The sequence below is a fragment of the Lissotriton helveticus genome, chromosome 11, assembly GCF_964261635.1.
Source record: "Lissotriton helveticus chromosome 11, aLisHel1.1, whole genome shotgun sequence".
Lineage (NCBI taxonomy): Eukaryota > Metazoa > Chordata > Amphibia > Caudata > Salamandridae > Lissotriton > Lissotriton helveticus.
The window spans coordinates 729,475,572-729,497,746 of record NC_136072.1 but is presented as its reverse complement, the minus strand read 5'-3'; the positions used below and the strand labels follow the sequence as shown (position 1 = coordinate 729,497,746).

The following is a 22,175-nucleotide window of genomic DNA, read 5'->3' as shown; positions in this document are numbered from 1 at the left end:
CCTGGTGTGAGCGGCTCCACAGTCGGTGGAGAGCAACGCGCTCCCAGGTTGAGGCTAAATTCAGCAGATTGTGCGTGGAGCCTACCGGGGGACTGCGAGGTCCAGCAGCCTCAGCTGCACACAGCTGCTGCCTCTTCCCCCGGCGGCCACGCCCCCAGCCTCCGCATTTAACACCGCCTGGGTTTTCTGGCTGACTGGCGCTTCCTGGGATTCTTACCTGCCATCCGTGAGGAGCCAGACTCGTGCTGTGTGCTTCCCTGCATTTCCTGCATTCCCTGCAACTGTTCGCGACACCCGCTCCGTGGGTGCCGCTCACCGCCTTCTTGCCCCGTCCTCCCTGGTGTGAGCGGCTCCACAGTCGGTGGAGAGCAACGCGCTCCCAGGTTGAGGCTAAATTCAGCAGATTGTGCGTGTAGCCTACCGGGGGACTGCGAGGTCCAGCAGCCTCAGCTGCACACAGCTGCTGCCTCTTCCCCCGGCGGCCACGCCCCCAGCCTCCGCATTTAACACCGCCTGGGTTTTCTGGCTGACTGGCGCTTCCTGGGATTCTTACCTGCCATCCGTGAGGAGCCAGACTCGTGCTGTGTGCTTCCCTGCATTTCCTGCATTCCCTGCAACTGTTCGCGACACCCGCTCCGCGGGTGCCGCTCACCGCCTTCTTGCCCCGTCCTCCCTGGTGTGAGCGGCTCCACAGTCGGTGGAGAGCAACGCGCTCCCAGGTTGAGGCTAAATTCAGCAGATTGTGCGTGGAGCCTACCGGGGGACTGCGAGGTCCAGCAGCCTCAGCTGCACACAGCTGCTGCCTCTTCCCCCGGCGGCCACGCCCCTAGCCTCCTCCTTCTTTGCTGGCCTCAGCTCTACCGCGACGCGGGACGCGCGCGGGGCGGAGCACGGGGCAAAGACCGGGCAAAGAGCGGGCCGTTTAAGGCCGTTCAAGGACGGCAGAGGACGGCCCAGGCCCTGAATCCCTGTCTCATCGCCCTGAAACCACCATCCAGGTAGGCCGGCTGCCATCCAATCTTCTTCGAGGCTACTGCCATTCAATATCTGGTATAGCATTTTTCATCTTCAAAGTCAATCATGCGGCATAAAACAAGAAGCTGCACCAAAAAAGCTACGGAGGTAGCGCTAGTGACTGGTCCCATTGACCTTTTTATTTCTCGGGTAAATGAGACAATTGACAAGAGCATTGTACTTCTAGAGAAAAGAGTCTCCCTTGACCTAATGAATGCCAAGCGTTCTTCCCTGGGTTCTCTTGCTAACGCAAATTCACCTCTTCAGCAAGCTTCCAACAATTGCTCCTTGCCCTTGACCACTATAGGCACTATCACAGTACCGAGTGCTGTCGACCTGTCAGTTTCCTGCTCGGAGTCGGACCCGTCCTTTGTGGATTTGGAGGCGACCCCAGATCTAGAAGCCTGTCAGTCTCCTGGAGAGGTGGAGCCGAGCATGGACGATCTAGCTGCCAAGTCGACCCCTCATGTGCCTAGCGATCCCAGGGGAAAGGCTGATCTTATTCCCATAAAAGTGGTAAACAAATCTGTAAATAAGGAGTCCAAACCTAAGGAGAAGGATAAAGCCAAAATTAGTAATCACAATTTGGTAACACCTATCCCACATACAGCGCCAGGCATCCCATGCTGGGTTGATAATATGGTCACGGACCTTAAGCATGATCTTGAAGCTACAATAGCGGCCCATATTAAACCCTTGATTTCTAAACTTGATAGGTTAACATCGCTCATTAATACCAAATGGCCCAATAAAATTAATGAGCTTGGGCCTGTTCAGCAACAGGGGTATAGAGAACCGCCATCTAATTCCCAACAGTCAGCCAGGGTCACTAAGCCCATAACTGATAAAGCGAAAATCCTTCCACCTCCTAAGGACCAAGCTGTATCATACTCTCCCCACCTAGGGATTAACCCTGCTCAACCGCCACTTATTTCCAATGCAAAAGCGGTGAGCAACTCTTCATCTGTGCAGCAATTAGCCGTTGGTACTAAATCTAACACCTCCCAAACTACGGTTCCCAATAGTAAACCTACGAATACTCTAGCCTCTGACCCCACAGATAACTCTGAAGCCCCTAAACCAAGGCAGCCTCGCTTCAAGTCTATTAACCTGCCACCAGAAGTTTCTCCTTTTGTGGTTGTGTTAACTGCTGTCCCCCCTCTGAAGGAAGGAGCTAAAGAGACTTATGTGGAGTTAAGAAATAAATGTGCTCAGTGGCTCCAAATTCATAAACCCTTGCCTAGTAGTATGAGTGGGGAGATTCTAACTGTACGGAGAGGTGATTGGGTGGGTAGGAGTAAGAAAACAATACCAGGGGATGTAATTACTGTTAATTTTAGGGATGTGGGGGCTGCGACCTTTATTTGTAAATCACCTAATAGTGGTCCTGCCACCCAGATCAAACCACTCCCCTTATCTCACTTCCTTCCCCACTTGACAAAACCCAATTTCCATCGGCCAGCTAATCCAATTAATCAAGGGCTTGCACGTCCCCCTCAATATGTCCCTAACCACGGGCGACAGCCGTTTAACTTTCCACCCTTTGTCCCGTACCATGCTGGTCCCCAGTGGCAGCAACCTCTCCCCTCTGTACCGCCCTTTTTCCATTCCACTGAGCAGTGGCAGCAACTTCCCCAGCAACCATCCATTGCCAATCATTATTGGCAACAGCCATGGCAGGACCCGTCTCCATCCCCGTCCTTTAACCCCTCCTATACACAGTTTGCCCATCCCAATAGGTACTGTGTATTGGATGAGGTTGATTGACTTTCTTTTGAGGGAGGTTTAGTCATTAACCTCCCTCATGTAAATGAGGGAAAAAAGGATGCATCGTTGGGTACATTTCTCCCTACAAACTTAGAGGTGTCATCACCTATATCAGTTAGGGACAGTGCAGATTTATCTAACCCTCGATGTATTGCGGTTCCTGCCGGAAATCCAGCGCATGGCGAGTTAAAAATCCTTAGCTGGAACCTTGCTGGGATTTCAAGGAAGCTGGGCCTCCCGGAGTGGAATGCCTTGGTTGATGCCCACAATATCTGCATATTTCAAGAGACATGGGCTATCGAGCCACTGCATAGGGTGGGGTTTGTCACTCTTTTTGTACCAGCAGTAAAAACCAAGGCGGGGAAGGGACGGCCATCGGGGGGGCTTATTATCTGGATAAGTATCCTGCTTAATTGCAGAATAACTACTAAGAAGGCAGGAACTCCGGATATTCTTGGTGTCTCCCTATTGGGTCTACGGGGAAGTATAACCGTTGACCTTTACAATGTTTATATTAGGGGAACAAAAAATGGGTGTATTTCACCCACAATGAAGGAGCTTGAGGTTCAGCTGGGAGAGCAGAGTGGTTGTGGACATATCCTAATAGCAGGGGATTTTAATTGTACATATGAACCACTCCCCTTAGAAGGAATTCCAGATTTAGGAGAAGAGGACAGCAGATGGGGTATCCCTATTCTCTCTATTCCACCCATTAAGCGCTGGACTCGCAGTGCAATCCATCTCAATGCATTTACATTGGAGTTTGGATTAAGAGCTGCTAATGGTCGCACTCGATCTGATCTCCAGGGTGCGCCCACATTCAACAGGGTTGGCCAATGCACTCGGATTGACTATATCCTGCTGGATAGGGCCCTCTGGAGTTATGTTAACGATATGGTTATTACCAATACCGTAGAGAGCGACCATAACCCACTCTCCTTATCCTTAAAAAATCCTTGGAACATTGAAGCACTGCCAGTCTCTCTTGGCCGCCCACAGGGGATTACTGTCGCTACTTGTGGCAGGCGTCTAAAGTGGAGTAAGTTTATGTGCAATACCGACAAACTATCCACAATAGACGAAGTGGTTAAGGGCATGCAAGCTGAAATTGGCTCTATTAATCTGACCATAGCAGCAGACAAGGTCACCGCTGTTTTTGAAGCTGCTATAAAAACTATTGGGGACCTCTTTTGGGTACAATTGCCAGTGGGGAAACAGAAACCTAAACCAAAAGGCACACATGATTGGTATTCGGCAAATTGCAGGAAGGCCAAATCACGCTTAATAGAGGCAGTTAAAGGGAAGTCTCTCCCTCTAATCCAAATTGCCAGAAGAGACCATAAAAAGGCTTTACTGGTAGCAAAAAGGGAGTGGGAGGATAACTATTGGCTAACCCTTAAGGAAGCCAGCACGAAAAAAGACTCTAAATCCTTCTGGGACACCATAAGGGCGCGAAACAGACCGGATATTGACCTCGTAACCTGCAATATTCCGGGTCAGGTATGGGAGGTTCATTTTTCCAAACTGTATTCCTGCCATGACGATATGAATGGAAGAGGGTCTGTCCATTCCTCTCCTCATGTTGACTACTCCCTTTTCCCTGGCGATCCCGATTTTACACTGAAGGAAGTAGAATATGCTATTAACGCCATCATTCCACAAAAAGCTGCAGGACCAGATGGCATCCCTGGGGATCTGCTAAAAGCTGATGGTGCTAATTGGGGTAAATTAATCCACTCCCTCCTCCTTGCCATCTGTAGGGGTGCCCCCATTCCTGTCTCTTGGAAGGGGGCAGAGGTGGTTCCCATCCACAAGAAAGGCCCTAGGGATGATCCGTCCAACTATAGGCCGATTAGCTTACTGGATGTAAGCCAAAAAGTTGTCGGTAAAGTCATTCTACTCAGGATACTCAACTGGGTGGATGAAAACAAAATACTTACCGATTTTCAGGCCGGCTTTAGAGTAGGCACTGGAACGATAGAGCAGGCCTTTAGGCTTATGATGATCCACTGGAAGGTGGTAGTGATAGGTAAGGGCAGTCTTTATCTCGCGTTTATCGATTTAAAGACTGCCTTTGACCTCGTTCCCAGGGACTCGCTATGGAGGGTTCTGGCCAACATGGGGCTCCCACAGTACTTATTGTCCCTATTAGTTAGGCTCCATCAAGACAGCTTTGCCCAAATCAGGTGGGGTTCCGGAGGGGAGAAAACAGGCTGTATTCCGGTCAAGAGAGGGGTCCGCCAGGGATGTGTTCTGGCTCCCACCCTTTTCTCCCTGTACATTAATGGGGTGGTGGAGCACTTACTTAAATCTCCATCTGACGAACCATCCCTGGGGGGGGTACGTATACCGACCCTCCTCTTCGCGGACGACACGCTCCTAATCTCCAAAACCCCTATGGGACTACAGAAACTCTTGGATAACTTCCAATCCTTTTGTACCGATCGAGGCTTGGTCATAAACACCAATAAAACAAAATACCTCGTCCTTAATCCCCCTAAACAGAAAGTGCGCCCCCCTACTTTAAACACCGAATCCCTGGAAAGGGTGAAAGAATTTGATTATTTAGGGATACGCATTTCTGACAAAATGGATTGGACTCCCCATCTAGATAAGATGCTGCTGAATCATAAAAGGATCACAGGTGCCCTATTAAGGGAGCAACGTTCCAGTTCGTTCAAACCAATAGGAACAGTCCTAGAGATCTATGCCGCCAAAGGTGTCAGCTCTGCGCTTTATGGAGCTGAACTTTGGGGCTTCGCATCTTCTCAAGCACTGCAAAAATCTGAGAATAAATTCTGTAGGCAAATAATGTCCCTCCCTCAAAGTACCCCCCTTTTGCCCTTATTTATGGACCTTGGCTGTACCCAGATCGGCGAAATTGCGAAATTTCGCCCTCTCCTATTATGGGCCCGCATTTGGCGGGTAGAGGAACTTAGTGCCTACGCCAGAAGTTTGGAAGAAATAATGGAGTCACCACACTGGGCCAGAGTCAAATGGTTAACTGATATGAAAAATCTATTGTCAAATTTGGGCCTATCAGACTCTTGGTCCAGCAGAACCTCTCCTCCAAAACAAGTTCTTAAAAACCTCTTTCGGGATTGGGCTTGCTCCCAAAGGCATTCTAGTCCATCCATTGGCAGACTCACAGAGGATTTTTTGATGTTTAAAGATTGTCCCAGGCGAGAACCCTATCTAGACACAATCGGGAAACCTTTTGCCCGGTCTTTGTATTTTAAATTCAGAACGGGTACTCTTCTACTGAACACTTTTACCAAAACATGGAAATCCTGTACAGACAAAACTGACCTGTGTCCATCATGTTCAGCCCACCCAGAGACATTAGCTCATTTTTTATTTGTCTGCAAGGAATATGCCAATCCAAGAAGGGTGTGGCTGAAGAACTTGTGTCGGCAACTTGGAACTAGGAGCCATGTTGAGGCAACCAGGATACTTGTTTCGGATAGTTATGTACCCTATGCTTGTGCCCTAGCAAAATTTCTATTTTGGGCTTGGGCTATTCGAGCCAGAAAGCTTAAATACTCTGTTTAATTTTTTCTTAAACAATATTTATTCTAGTAAATGCTGTACTTCTTGTTATCAACTGGACATGTATCATTAATTTTATTATTACTTTTAAACTGCTTTTATGATAATGACATTTTATCGAAATAAAGCTTTTTGACTTTGACTTTGACTTTGATCAACTGAACTGAAGGTCTCTTTTCTAGATGACTGCATTATTCTTAGTGGTGATTTAAATATATTTGTTTATTTATTAGTTTTATATATTGTATCACTAACTGAAGTGTGCCAGAGAACTTTGGAAATAGCAAACATGAATTCAGGATTTTGAAATACAAAGAAGTGCTAGCCCACGAACCAGGAGCACAAGGATAAAGGTAGCATGATAGGCAGAAAAAATAAGAGCGACACATGAGGGGGTAAGGCAAAACACGAACATAGGTGAAAACCTCAAAAGGAAACTTTCACGTTTTTAATCAAATTATGTGAGGTTTTCTTGGCAACGTCCGAGAGAGTTTCAGACAGAAAAAGCAGCTTCAGTGCACAAATTTGGACGCAGCAGAGCGAGATTGGAAGTTTTAGTCTCCTGCCCTAATGTTTCATTCCTTCCTGGTTTTTTGAGATTTCAAAGATGCTAAATAGAGTTTGGGAGCTTTGAAGAGTAAGGTGTTGCCATAGTCTGTTCTGAGAATTATAAAGTAGAAATATGTTTTAGTGGAAATTAAGTCTTTGTAAAGAGTGGTAATAGCGAATGTCGCAGTATGGGGACGCAAGTGTTCATAGATAGAGGCGAATGAATACAGAAAGGACGGGCGTGACCGCTTGGGGAAATTAGGATAGAAACAATTGACTCGTAAGTTAGTTAGCCATTCTGTATTAAACTTTATATAATGTTAGCATGTAACAAGGAGGAATTAGAGCATGCAATTATCGCCAAAGGAGGAGATTTATTTATAAATTTACGAAAATGAGTAGGTTTAAACAAAATGATTCTCTCTTGATGGTCTGTACTGAGATGTAAGATGTCCCTGCTTTATTACCTGTTGGGGTGGGCTTAAATAACAAAAGTGCTGGACAATTGCACTGTTTATGGATATAAATATGTGCAGTGTCTAAATGGAAAAATAAGAGGACACTCCATGCCGGCCTTGCCAGGATGTTAGCTGGAAACCTTTTGACATACACTAGTGAAAGCATTTTGTATTTGTAAATAATTTCTTTTTCGTTACTAGGTTAGAAAGTGACCATGAGCACTAGTGTATATCTATCACAATCCCGTCGTGGGACATCACTTATGAGAAATAAACCTTAAACTCTAAGATTGGATAGGATATGGTCTGGAAGGTCTTAGAATAGATACATTAGTTAAATAATCAAGGCATACAATGTTAAAATCTTTCCAGTGCTGACTTAACATGCTCTCATGAGGATGGCTAAAGAGCAAGTAAAATTAGATGAGATTGAAGAACCGCTTCGAAAAATTGCTTCGAAACTTAGGCTTGCTAGCCCAGTCAAATTAATAAGGAGTTCTCTATACGCTGAAAGATTGGTAGAAAGATGTTTTGTGTGCTCAGGAATGTATATTCGTGCTCATTTGCAAATCAGACAAATATCCTAGGATGGGAAGGAATCTCTGATTTTGAGTTTTTTTCAGTGTATAGGCTCAAACACCTGAAAAATGGTGGACACATTAATCCTGTAGGTATTATGAGGTTTGCTTTGAAACCGTTATTGAAAAATAAGACTGGATGTGATTCCTACCCGAAAAATTCTGAAACTGTCTGTGGTATCTCGGGTTAACTGTTCCAGCTTTGGACTCTTGCCTACATGTTTGAAGCAAGGCACATATTCACGATTCTGCACTTGAATCAGATCCTGGTACCTGCTGTGTTGCGGCCTTCTGGGGCCTAGCCATGAAAAATAGATTTTTCTAATTTTGTGCCATGAAACTGCTCATATGTTATGTGTTTGATTGGAATTATTACATGCACAAACCAACTCATGTACCCGGTCATTATCTAATTTGAGAGGTTTGGGATCTGCCTTTATATGCAAATTGATAGACCCCGAATCTGTGTTGTTTTATAAAAAGATGCATTATTTTTTTAACTATTCAAGTTGACTACAGTTATTTTCAAATTAATTTTTTTTTTCTGTGTTTTGGCAGGAATGTAAGCATTTTAGGAAAAATCCTATAAATAAAATGTGATAATAAAAGGGTGTTATTGTCTTGAAGATAGAGACATGTATTTTCTCTAGCTTGTCTGTGTCCAGGATTGGCTTGTATTCACCTCATTAGACAGTACCACCTTTATTTGAAGTGTGATGTCCTACTGCTTTTCCAGTGGTTCAGCTCCTTCCATTCATTTCTAATCGGAGGTCTTCTTCTCTTTCAGCCCTCAATGAGCCCACCATAGACTATGGTTTCCAGAGACTGCAGAAGGTCATCCCTAGGCATCCAGGCGACCCAGAGAGGTTAGCCAAGGTGAGTGCCAGCTGCCAGTCACCCTACTGTGACCTTAACAGTTCGTCTTCTTGTAGACTTGTTGAATCAAGAGATTGTCCTGACGCCAATAGATGTTCTGAGAAGGAGGCTCACAAGGGCCACTGAAAGACAGAAACGGCTGAGAAAGGGTTATATAAATGTCAAGTTCCCCATGGCACATGACTGACTCTGCTCCGCCCCTGCTGACCAGAGACACTAGCCTTGGGTATATCTCATTTTCCATTGGCGGATGCCAAGCAAGGAAAGTGGGGGGCAGGAAGGAGAAGTACGGGGGGATTCAGGGTAAAAATAAAATATAAATAAAAATGTACCCCTCGCTGCCCTGCCACTGACGGCCGCCTCGATGCTTCACTCCCGGCAGTTTCTGGGAAGACACCGGCACGCCTGATGATGTTCTCATGCTACGAGAGCACGGCCAGGATTGCTCTGAGTTGCCTGGTCTGCCACTTAGACAGTGCCTCAGAGCTGGATGCTTTTCTGCAACCCGGCTGTTAACACAGTTGGTTTGGAGAAAAAGAAGTGCGCATGTCCGTTTGGCCGGCCTAAGAGGGCTGGCAAAACGTATATGCATACTTCAAAGTGCCCACCACTCCTGCCTGTCATGGCCCGGACTCGCACGCATGCACTGTCAGCCACAGCCCCTCACAGAAAAATAAAATGATATTATTGTATTGTTTTAATATCATTTTATTTTTCTTTGACAGTGTGACAGACTCTAACCAGTGGGGTGACGCTCCTCTGCCATTACGGAGGAGCAGCCCCTGTCATCTTCCCCTATTAGGTCACTTCACTCCTCGAAATAATATTAAAATAGATTTATTCACAAAGACTAACTGAAAGTGACATGGTTCTGCTTTCTTGGATGCAAGGGTATGATATGTGAACATGTTGCATGTTTTGTTGGCCCATCCCTTGCCAGCTGCCTCTTTCTGTTGCCCTCGGTAAAGTCCCTCCCTACCTGCATACAACTAGGAATTAACAGGTCACAAGGCTGTAACAGAGGATGGTCCTACAACCAATTAATAGAAGGACCCTAAGCTCTGACCTTAATTAAAACACAGGGCTGCATTCTTAAAAATGGATCCGTAATTTGATTTGAATTTTTTTAACACAGACAAGTAACAGATTCATTTAAGGGTCCTTTCACTTTTCTCCCTGGAAAGAAATATAAAATCTTATTTGTCAACTGCGCAGAGGACATACTGTCATCTTCCCAAAACTCCAAAGCACTACTCGAGTAGTGGCATACAGACAAAAGAGACTTATATCTATTGTGTTATTTTTCGAGTGAATAAGTTGGAGCGCTGTAACCATCATGTAATCATTTACGGTGTGGTCCATTTATCATTATTTTAAAATATTGTACTTTTCCCGAAGTAAATTAGTTATTCTCTGACAATGATTGTCTAGACTCTAGAGTTTGCAAGGTGTGAGTGAAGGGGTAACGAGGTCATGTCACGTGGGCTTATGGTTTTCATTGAACGCAGTGGTGGGGGCGATGAAAAGCGGCTCACCTCTTTTCAAAGGGTTGCTTACAACAGCGCCAGAAAACGACTCCTGCGTAGAACAGACCTCAAAGGGCCTGGGGTCAGGAGCTGCTTTGATAGACGCGAGCGAGTGAGGTGTATTGGCTACGCGAGACTCACTGGTATTTTTCTGCACTGTCACTTCCTGTATGTCTGTGTCAGAATCCCTTCCACACATCCTCATTCCGGGATAGATAGGGCTGGTTCTTTTCAGCACCGAGGACAGCTCCCAGGCGGCAAGATGAAAGAGCCAGGCCCTTGCACGAGCTTGGCCAGAGGTCAACACAGGAGGCGCGAGTCAGACTAGCCTCTCTAGGGTAAGGGGAGGGCTGCCTAGCAGGCCGGTGCGGTGCCACTGAAACACCCGGGGCAGTCAATCACGTGCGCACTGCCTGGAAGGCTGACAGAGATTGGTGAAATTTTATGAGAATTTGGTGCTTCAAAAGATTCTAAGACCCTGTTTACGAGTCAGCCACAGCAAAACTATCGCATGGAATTTCGCTACACCTGATTCTGAGTTTCCAGGTTTTTCCACACCTAGGAGTCTATTTACGAGAATGTCACACAGTGCAGTACAGCAAGTCACCTTGCTGTGCTGCACTGCGTGATGGAAAGGGCAGGAATGTGCCGTATTTAAGGCAATATGGCCCATTAGTGCCTTTCCCCCTGCACTGGCACCCTTTTGACAGCCTAGCGCCAATGCAGGCACCCTTGCACTATGGGGGGCCTGTGTTGTAGGCAAGATAGTCTTTGTGCAGGAAGGGATATCTTCCTGCACAAAAACAATCCTATGTAGCATATTCCTCTTTCAATCTGTTCTGCAAAATGCAGCATACATAGAGTAAGTAACAACGAGAAATACAAATATTTCTCCTGGTTACGCCTCACCTGAGCAGGTGTATCTTTTTGGTGCATTCCCAGGTCTACTAGTTCTGGTAAATCTGGGAATCCATTAAAAATCATGGAAGTTGTGTGGGAACACCCACTCAAAGCCAGTGGAACTCCTTGGCAGGGTAAGGCATCGCAGCGATTTCAGTTCCCTTGCCTTACTCCAGATTTAGGGAGCCACTCAGGGCCATGCAAAGTCGGCTAGCATGGCTTCATAAATCACATGTAAGGTTTGCGTCACTCTTGCTCCATGTTTCGAGGTGCAAGAGCGACACAAAATAGTTCATAATTAGGCCTCCCAGTTTTTGCAGGCATGGGAATACCAGACCTGCTTTTTCTAGCCAGAAATTCTGGCCTGAAAAATTCCAAGTGAAATTAAATACATCTTTACCCAAGCCTCACTCCCTGGTTTTTCTGCCAGAAATTACCAGAAAATGCCTTCCCTGTTCCTCTCCTACACTCACATGCCCTCTCTACCCCCCCCCCACTCAAAGGGTTCAGCATACGTTTACCATCTGCCTGGAGCAGGTGGTAAGTGTATGTGTTAAACCACATGGACATTGGGATTATTTGTGGTTTAACCACTGGAAAAATCAGTTGCACATGGTAATTCCCCATTCCATAAGCTTTAATTTTTAATTGGATGGTACTGGGGTGGAGTTACTGCAGGGTATTGCTACTATCACATGTAAATTTACCATTCCCCCAGTACTGGCCAACTGGTAATCAGGGCTCTAGAGCAAGAGCTACCACCACTAAATGCCATTTTCCCTTTGTAGAGGCTTTATCTGTGCTAAAGCTTCTTCGTTCTCTGCTGCCTAAAGTGCACAGAAGATTCTCACTTCACACCTATCTTTTTTTGTTTTCTCAGGAAATGTTACTGAAGAGAGCAGCAGACTTAGTAGAAGCACTTTATGGCACACCGCACAATAACCAGGTAAGAGGTCCACCACTTAAGTGTTGTCTCTGGCCCTCAGAACCTGTACAAAGAGTTGCCAACAAGTGCTGTAATTTGCCATGTGAGGAACGCTTGTGGCATACTTTATTGTCTGTAGGGCTAAACTGGTTGGGCACAGGCACCCAGTGGCCAGTGGGGGCATGACAATAATTGAGTTTACCAGAGGTCCTGCACTATGTGGTTGTCCGAAAGAGGGCACTGTAGTGCTTATGGGTGGATAGCTTTGATTGAGAGGATTCATGAGAAGATCTTTGTGACTTCCACACTCTTCATGTGAGGGGTCAGCGACCTAGATGCACATGGATATTGCAGGCAGATGGATGTGGCCACTAAGCAGCCAGATATAGCATTATTATTAAACAGAACTATTCTACAGCACCCAATATGTTGCATAAAAAGGTTACCTAAAAACTGCTGCTAGAAGTCCCTAAAAGCTAGTATAGCTATTTGATGTGATATAACCTACTTAATAGCAAGGCCTCAGGCCTAGTACACTTTGTCCCACTACGGGAGGAGTCCAACCACTTAGTGTTTTCAAAAGGCCTAGGGCACTAATTTCTTAATAAACATCCAGCCACTGTGTGTGGTGGAGTGGCTTATAAAGAAATCAGAAGCTTTTCTGATGCACTACTTCAACTGAAAGGTCAGAACTGCAGCAGGGTCTTTATAGTGACCCTGTTCCAACCCTAATGGCTTTGTCACACCATACATCTTAACTGCCAATCTCTCTATAAACAAAACAAAACGTTCTACATGCATGTATGGTGTTCAATGAACAGACAAAGTAATTAGTGAATCACCCATTCTATCAATAACCCAATAAATTAATCAGTCACTGTCGTAGTGTTTCCATGCCCTTATTTCCTTTTAGATCAATATGCTTTTTAACAAGCGGCTACAAGAATAATCCTATTTCATGCTGTTGTCATCTCCTTGTTTCTTGGCACAGTACCCATGATCAACTACTAATACATAATTCCTTATTGTGGCTCTTGCCTGATTTAAGCTACCCACATTAACTACACGAATACCAAGTAAAAAAAAAAACCTGAAAACTAAATTGTGTACGGTTCACACATGCATTTCGTCCTGCGTTATCTGAAAAATACTTATCATCAATAGCTATTTCTACAGTGTGCCTCAAATAGTTTTTTTGTTATTGCAGGATATTATCCTGAAGCGAGCAGCTGACATTGCAGAAGCCCTCTACAGTGTGCCCAGAAACCCGGGCCAGATTCCCCTGTCCAGCTCACCGGCCCACGGCATGATGGGAATCAACTCGTACAGCAGCCAGTTAGGGGTCAGCATCTCAGAGTCAGCACAGGGCAACAACCAAGGTAAGGAACCAGCCCAGATCAAGTGTACTTTTCACTTTGATTCCTTCTAGCTAGGACTACCAGCATTATGCTGGGTCTATAAGGTCACTTTTAAGCTGGTATCTGAAGCAAAATAGTTATGTTTCTACTAGAGAGCTAGGACTGTTACTGACCATCTGGAGAGCGAAATTGCCACAGTTCTACAGGACCAGTTGGATGGCTGTTCTGCAGCAGTGCTATGATTGAGATGTTCCAGTTAAAAAAACTATAATGTGCACACTTCATCTGGAGAGCTAGAATTGCCACGTTTCTTGTATGGTGCTAGATTGTCTTTCATCGAATGTGGGAGTGTGAACTGCTCTTCCTATACTAGAGATTGCCCATTACCTGTCATCTCTTGCAGACGAAGCATCACCTCTAGGCTCTTGATTATCACCCTTGCTGCAGATTTAGGGTTTTCTCTATCCTGATGGAGAACTAGAGTTGTCTCTGTTCTATTGGAGATTGAATACTTTTAGAGAGATACAACTGTTTCTCTTCTTTGAGGGAAAACATAATTATATTATTTTGATTGACTTCCCTTTTATGAATTCTTTCTTTGCTTATTTTTGTTGACCCGATGGCGAGCTAGAATTTTAAATTTTTTACTGGAGTGGTAGGATTGCATAGTAACACTGATACACAGCCAGTTTAATGGCGTTGGGGCACCTGCTACTTTTAAAACCACAAGAACAAATTAACTGTGTATATGCCCACATGTCTAATGCATAGGTACATTTTTCACTCATACATTTCCAGGTTACATTCGTAACACGAGCAGCATATCTCCGCGTGGTTACTCTACCAGCTCAACACCTCAACAGTCAAACTACAGCACTCCCAGCAACAGCATGAACGGTTACAGCAATGTACCCATGTCCAACTTGGGCGTCCCTGGCTCCCCGGGATTCATCAATGGTTCACCCACAGGCTCCCCTTACGGAAGTAAGTATCTTGGTCAATTCTCATCAGCTTTGGATTGCCATTTTCTGTGGAATAGGCTTAGAATGATGGGGGAGATAGCAGACACGCCCCTCTTCTTTCAGCATTTCTGCAGGAATAGAATCAGGCCAACATTCTTTTCTGCTGCAAGGCCCATGTGTTCTCTTGATGGATGCTAAAGAAGATATACCTAATATTGCTGGACTACACCCTTCAGGGAAAGGGTGGGTACCAGGATATGAGTGATGGCACTTGGTATTGAAGTCATTAGCATATTTATTGAATGCTGATGATCTGTGTTTTAAAGTGCTTTGGGAGGATTCCACTAAACTATTGGCAAACATGGTATATACATATCAGATTTCCGGATCATAAACTTAATGGTACGATACCCTTTACAAGCATTACATATTTGATAGTTTTATAAACAATAACCTAGGTTTCATTTACAATGTTGCACTTCTGTCAGTAGAATACAATTCTTCTCATCCAACTACACCAGTCGGGTGTAGTAAACTTAAATAATAATGTTAAATATCATGTCCCTGGATGATGAGAAGGCAGACAATGAATAAGATTGGCTCAGAACCTAATGGGCATACAATACAAATGTTACTAAAAATAACTAAGGATGCTTTTTCAGGCTGGTATTAAGCTACTGGGATAAATATTATTATTGAATGAAGAATGATATATCTATCTGTCAGTCTGTATGTTTGCCTAGCTATCTATCGAGAGAATACATAACGGGAAAAAATGTAATATGGTCTTATATTGTTTCATCAAGGGATTGTGGTGGGATGAGAAACCATGAGGCCTAGGACTAGTTAGCTTAAAAAGGAGTTTTCTTCAAATGGGTATTTGAAAAGTACTGGACTGGACTGTTTGGTTCTCTGCCGAAAATATATGAGAAAACTGTTCTTAAAAATGTAGAATTTGAGGGAAAAAACCTTTGCTTAAAACAGATTCTGCCCGTAGAAGAGGGAGACTGTTGATGCTGTTCTTTTCATCGTGCAGCTAACTGTGCGTACTGCTTTAAAATAAAATGTTTAAATTTGCTTATATTTTCATGAATACAATGCTGACTGGGCAATGAACTAAGGTAAAGCTGTGTGATATTAGGCTTTTTTTTTAAAGATGAAACCCATGTTTCACAGGGTCCATTTAAACATATTTCATATTTGATAAAGGACTGTGAAATATTTTTCAGATCTCATGAGTCTTTGTCGAATAAAGGTTTTTGTGCGTATATCAACTCACTGTTACAATTTCATAAAGCACCACAGGCTCTTAGTGAACAAAAAAATGTTATCGCAGTGTATCAAGGTTTCCAATAGAATGAAGCGTGCCATCACCATTAGCACCTGGCATTCTGACAATGAGAAATATCCTCGCTTTCCCTGATTTCTTGTGGATGAATAAACCATGTGTAGCAATTGAGAACGTGACTCTCCCCCACTCTGCTGTCTCCAGTGTGAGCACCTGCACCAACGTTATGATGGTCCTCAGAAAGGATTTGCTTGGGGTTGCCTTGTTCTGTGGCAGTTTGTGTATTTTCCTGTATTGCATGCCCCTTGTACGATGCTGATGAATGCCTTCTTTGCAGTCATGCCTTCCAGCCCAACGATCGGCTCCTCCAGTGGCGGCTCCATCCTACCCTTCTCTTCCTCCGTCTTCCCATCCGTCAAACAGAAGAGTGCCTTCGCTCCAGTCATCCGGCCTCAGGGCTCCCCCTCTCCGGCTTGCTCCAGTGGCAATGGCAATGGCTTCAGAGGTAAGAGAAGGCGGCTGCCCTCCAGCCGAGGTCACTATCACTTCCTCCTGTCTCACTCCTGTCATTACACGTCCACTTGAGGCCTACTCTGGGGTTCAGGCCCCATGCTGTCTGCTCGAAGACCTTACACAACAACCTGGTACAGTAGGGTGAGTGTGGAAACATAAGTGGTCCCACACATTCCACATACGCAAAGATTGTTGTGTCGCTGCGTGACCATGAACCTAAGACTGAAATGGTTGTTGATACACGGCTTTCAAAGATCTGAGTGGTACTTGTAAGTAGTCACAGCTTGGAAATGTTGTGGGTCACCCTTGCCTTGCGAAGTCAATAAAATGTCTGCGTTTGAGCTCACAACAGCGGCACCTACTATTTACAGTGCTAAGTGCCTGTAAGTTTGTGAGTGAAGAAAACTCATTTTTCAAATTACCTTTAATTAATGGAAGAAACATCTGGATATCTGAGTGTGGAATCTGTAAGTCAGTCAGTCCTACAAGCAAAATTAGGGTACATTTTACTGCACAGTGGGGATGGTCACAAACACTAAGCTTCACACTTAACCCACAGTGATGAGGCTGGAATTGATAGGCGTCAATAGGGATTAACCAAAACATGACTGGAGGAAGTCACTGAGACAATAAGTCACCTAAAATTTAGATGGTGGATGTCAGATTGATGAGGCCTAGGCCTGCTGGATATTAAGAGTAGGTATTATGGGGTACAGCTAGAAAATATTTTTGCACATCAAGTGCACTGAATGCATCTGACATTTCCAGTGGGAGTGAGTGGCAGGAGGAGGCAGGGATGGTAAATGATTTTAAAATGGGACACAGGAGAGAAATAGTGCCGAGTAAGGAGAGGTACAAACGGAGATCAAATACATGCTGTTTTTACAGAGTGGGTAGGAAATGGATATCATTGAAGGGTCTATCAAATTCTGGGTATCTATTTTGTTGATAAGCTGTGTTGCCCTAATTTCTGGTGCCCGCCCCTCCTTTATGGCATGCCAGTTCTGCATAAAAAAGTAGTTCTAAAGCAAGCGAGAACCTTCGGGCCCACTCTGGAAACTTTCAGCAGTGTCCAATTCCTTAGTACCACCCTCCCTCGCAAAATACCCAACAGGTTCTCCATTGGCTGTCAGTGTCTTATAAGTTGTTTTGCACTAAGTGGTTAAGAGTAATGACTCTCGTTAAGGGAGCCCTGAGTGAAATGTCCCAGTTGTTGTGCAGAAATGGAGAATATTTTGTTTGACAACTGGTCTATCGCCCAGCGCTTTGGGGAGCCAGCGTTAGGTTACCCATTCATCACCCTAGACAGGGATACCTGGCAAGTTCCCACATTTTTACACTGAAACCCATTAGTATTTCTCGATCAGGGTCTTGTTTAGCCGGCTTCACTTTCTGCCAGCAGCAAGTATCAAGAAAAGTGGCAATTGATCCTGGCTTGAGGTGGATCTGTTAGCTCAGTAGACAGATGCACCAGCCACAGGCATTTGTGTATTACTCAATGGGCACAGAGTAAAACTCCAGTAGGTCCGTTCATTCGTTCACCCTGGAGAGGTTAATAAAATGTGCACAGTCGGGTCTGATAAGCGTAAACCCTTGTAGTCAGGTCTCTGCCACTGTGTGGGGAAGCCTGGGACCGGGCTGCCTGGTGGACGGCAAATACCTCCATAAAGCACCGCCTACTCCTCCCCATCATGCAATGACACAGAGAAAAATACGGTCATACAGTTGTGTTGTCTTTGGGCTCCTCTCAGTGCTTCACTTGTGAACGGCTGAGTGCTGGTGCCCAGAGGCCCGCGACCAGTGCCATTAAATGTCAGTGCGCCTAACACCAAGGGGTCGATTAGGATGTTGGGTGGATCGCCACCGCCCACATGGCGGTGGCGATCCACCCTACATCCTACCTCGCCCGCCACCCATTTCCCCCTGCCATATTAGTATGGTGGGGGGACTCGGGCGGAGGGAAAGACCGTCCACCGGTTTTCTGCCGGTTACACGGGTGATCGGGCAGAAAAAGGGCCTGATATGGTGGCAGTGTCTGATAGACACTGCCATCCATATTAGGAAGGCATGCAGATTGTGCTTAGGAGGGCCCATCCGGGCCCCTAGGGTATTGGGGGGTGCACATGGCATTGTCATGGACAAGTTGCAGGCACCGCTCGGTGCCTGTCACCTTGTGCATGACAATGCACACAGTGCATTCCCAGCATTGTGACGGGCTGTGCTGTGAGCACCGCCCGCCGCAATGCTGGAAATGGAGGATGCCACTGCCACAGTGGCGGTGGAGTCCTAATTACAGGTGCGGGACCGCCGCACCACTGGCGGCCAGTCCCAGCACCACTAGGGTGGCGGCATCCTAATCGGCCCCCAAGTCTCGAATCCACCCCAGGCCTCTTCAGTCCACCACCATCAGACACCCCATGCCTCTTTAGGTCACTCCTGCAGGACCCCGCTTTGTCCTTTGTGACGGATTTTCCGTCATCCTCCTTCTTCCCCCTTGTGTAATTCTCGCTATCTCGCTCTCGGTAAATTTCTGAAGAGGAAAAATAAGTGGCAGTCCCCAAAAATGAGTGGTGATCCGCTGGCTCAAATGAAGCACTGGAAGGAAGCCCGTGGACAGGGCTGCCTCCGGGTCCGGGCGGATATCTCAATGGGGGTTAAGTCTAACCATGCATTAGGAATGGGGCGAATGACAGGAACCCCGGGGTCCCGGGATGCCCTGCAGTAGAGGTGCATCTTGTTACATCATCCCGCTGTTCAACACGTCCTTCACAATCCTCCCTCAAAGGGATGAGGGCGAGAAGGTGCCGCCTGCACAGAAGCAGCGTAAAAAAATAACACTTTCCTGATATCTGGGACAAACATGCCACTGTAGCCACTTGGGCTGAGAACTCATTTTGCGCGTTTCCAATGAAATGCAGAGTGCGTCCTGTAATATGTAGGCCGAATCCTCACAGATGCAGCATCTCTGCGATAATTACTGAGTTTTCTGTATTCCCTGAACTCATCAGAAAGCATTCAAAACAAAATGAGCTGTGCTGAAAAGTTGCCCGCGTGCCTCCTGGAGGCGGTCGTCCGGAATGCGCTCAGTTCGCCACTGTGGAGGCGTCAAGCTCCAGCGTGTCTCATGGCGGCCTCCGTAGGCTCGCTGGCTCTGTGTCCGAAGAAAGACCTGTTCTCCAAGCTCATAAACCATCGAAAGGAACCATCAAGCTTGCTTGCATTTGTGGGTGACATTACTAAGCAGTTGTCTACCAATATGTGATGAAATCACGAGCAGTGGCCAGGACTTGATAGAAGGCGCCTGATCGAATAGACACAACCTATCAAGAACTAGCTGTCGAGGCCACTGCTCGTGATGTCATCACATGTCATCACACATTGGAAGCCAACTGCTTAGTAATGTCCTCCACAAATGCAAGCACGCTTGATGGTTGCCTTTCAATGTTAATATAAATATATACATGATATACATATAGAGAGAGGTGTGAGGTCAACGGGCTTCATCCATTGGTCTGTTAAACTGTTTTGCTTCACCCAAACAGTTTGCAGGATGGGGTAATGGGCCAGCCCACTTTTCTCGTTGGCTCCCTTCACTTTGAGTGATGGCACAAAGCCTGCGCACATTGTTCCCATCTTCCTAAAATAGTTTGTTGGGTGACAAAGTTAATTCTAACGTGTGTGTCTGTTTTTTTGTTTTATTGTTATCTTAACTTTAAATACCAGTTATTTATTTTGCCTGCAATTTGGGTGCCTAATTAGATGGTGATTTATTTTCTGTCTTCTTTTTAAAGATGATATTGTAACATTTTTAAGAGACGTTGTACCATTTTAGCTGCCTCAGATTTTAATTCCTGGTTAGGTGGCAATCTATGCTGGTTTGCCTCACAAATAATAATATAACGATAAAAATAATAATAAAATGCACGTGTGCTTAACCCCTGCTGCAGGGCAAATTCCGGTGCGGTGCGAGGGCGGGGTTGGGCATGGCGCTCCCATACTCATAACGGCTCCCGGCCGTCATAAATCATGGTGGGCGTGTGCTCATGATGGCCGGGAGCCGTCTGAACTCCGCCCACTGATTAATTCTCTCGCACAGGCGGGGAATTAATACCGCGTGTGCGGAGTGGCAACGTTTGGACGGCTCCCGGCCGTCATGAGTCACAGTAGGCATGTGCTCATGACGGCCGGGAGCCATCCAAACTCCGTCCACTGATTAACTCTCTCGCACAGGCGGGGAATTAACATCGCGAGGGTGGAGCAGCAACTTCCGGACAGCTCCTGGCCGTCTTGAGCACACGCCTACTGTGACTCATGACGGTCGGGAGCTGCCATGAGCACGGAAGGAGTTAAAACACTTGCTATTTAAAAGTCACCACTAGTAAAAAAAAAAAGCACATCTGTGACTTTTTTAATTTACATTTCTTTTGCAAAGCATATGACAGTTACTCTTAGGCTACATCTTATTTTTTTGTTTGTTTTGTTTTTATTTTTGTGGAACATGCTTGCAATTAAAAATAAAAATTACCCATTGCGACAGCTTGTCAAGGCCAGACCTTTTAGCTTTGCCAGTGCTTGTTTAACCTACTCTCAAGTGGTGCTGTGTTGTTTAATCCGGAAGATCATCTTACAGAATCTAAAAATGTGGCACCTCGTGCCCTCCGTGTGTCTGGCTCTCTCCCAGCCCAAAGTGCCCCTTGGGTTTCCTGCACTGTCGTGTGATTACCTGTTGTTCTTGGATGCCTCTTTACATCTTGATATTGTCTCTCGGCGCTGCCTGGTCGCTGCTTTAGTTGCAGCCTTCACACAACCTTTTAGTATAGCCCTATCATTTCCAGCATTCTTCATCACCCTGCTCCTGTTTTCTCTGTAGTGGATTTTGATTTTTGCTCGTGTTTATATTTGCTTGTTGATTTGTGTGGCCGCCCAATCATCTGAGTGAGTATTGTGGGGGCACACTTAAAACCAGTGCCCATCTGGCTCCTCCTTTCATGCCATCAAGGGCCTACTGCTCTTTGCGGAGCAGAGTCACCCATCACCCTAGTCACTGTTTCATACTGAAGAGTTCTTTTTCTGTTTCTTTGATATGTATTTGTTTAAGACATGGTACCTTGTAAACACACGTCATGCCTTTCAGTGAACACTACTATCCCTGTGTGTCACATGCCGCTGGTGGTGCTTGTAAGATCCCTTGCTCCAGTCATCCACCTCAGATGTCTTGTGCTACTCCTATTCAGTGGGGAGAGAGTTGGACTTGTGCACTGTGTATTTAAGATGAAACCCTATTGTGCGAGAGATGTTTGGGGACACTGCCGCATTGCAACAGCAGGGTTCATCAGCCCTCATTTGTTCTCCTGTATTGCATACATGTATGCTTAATATTTTACAGTGAATTTTCCATGAGTCAAGGTGCAAAGAAATGTTTTTATTGAGCGCAGATTGTACACTAATCTGTTCCTCTCTCTTTCAGATAACTCCTTCTGCTTGATCCTGCAGTGAAGTCATATTCCTGTATTGATGACATCACAACCTATAGCCATAGGCATGTATATGATGTCACAGATCCAGTGGCATTACTTCACTGCATGATTATAGCGCATCACATGTACGTGTACTTTCTCTGAGCAAAGCATATCTGTTGACAAATTCCGCTAGCTGACAAGTGTGGTTGTAAAATCATTGGAATTACATTGCAGAACCCAAATCACAATGGAAATACTACGCAAACAATTAGAAATTGAATGCTTATAGTCACCTGGGGCGCGGAGGGGGGCTGGCCAATGGCGACATCAGGAGTTTTCTTGTCAGACCAGTTCCCTCTGAAAGGTTGGGGCAGTGTCAGTAACAAGTCAGGCTCACAGCTCAGACTTTCAAAGGCAAACCCTGCAAGAGAAACCACTCTTCCAAGTTCCAAT

At 45.6% G+C, this 22,175-nt stretch overlaps 1 protein-coding gene across 3 annotated transcripts in view; it reads left to right on the top strand.

Moving 5' to 3' along the window:
- Nucleotides 1-22,175, top strand: part of EBF2 (EBF transcription factor 2) — a 215,674-nt gene that overhangs the window by 184,263 nt on the left and 9,236 nt on the right. For 2 of the 3 annotated variants that reach the window (XM_078666609.1, XM_078666607.1), the window contains exons 11-15: nucleotides 8,703-8,791; nucleotides 12,098-12,163; nucleotides 13,350-13,521; nucleotides 14,299-14,484; nucleotides 16,088-16,255. In XM_078666609.1, coding sequence (XP_078522735.1) covers nucleotides 8,703-8,791; nucleotides 12,098-12,163; nucleotides 13,350-13,521; nucleotides 14,299-14,484; nucleotides 16,088-16,255 — 681 coding nt within the window. Of the gene's footprint in view, nucleotides 1-8,702; nucleotides 8,792-12,097; nucleotides 12,164-13,349; nucleotides 13,522-14,298; nucleotides 14,485-16,087; nucleotides 16,256-21,730; nucleotides 21,803-22,175 lie in introns of all 3 variants that reach the window. The other variant, XM_078666608.1, reaches the window with a different exon arrangement.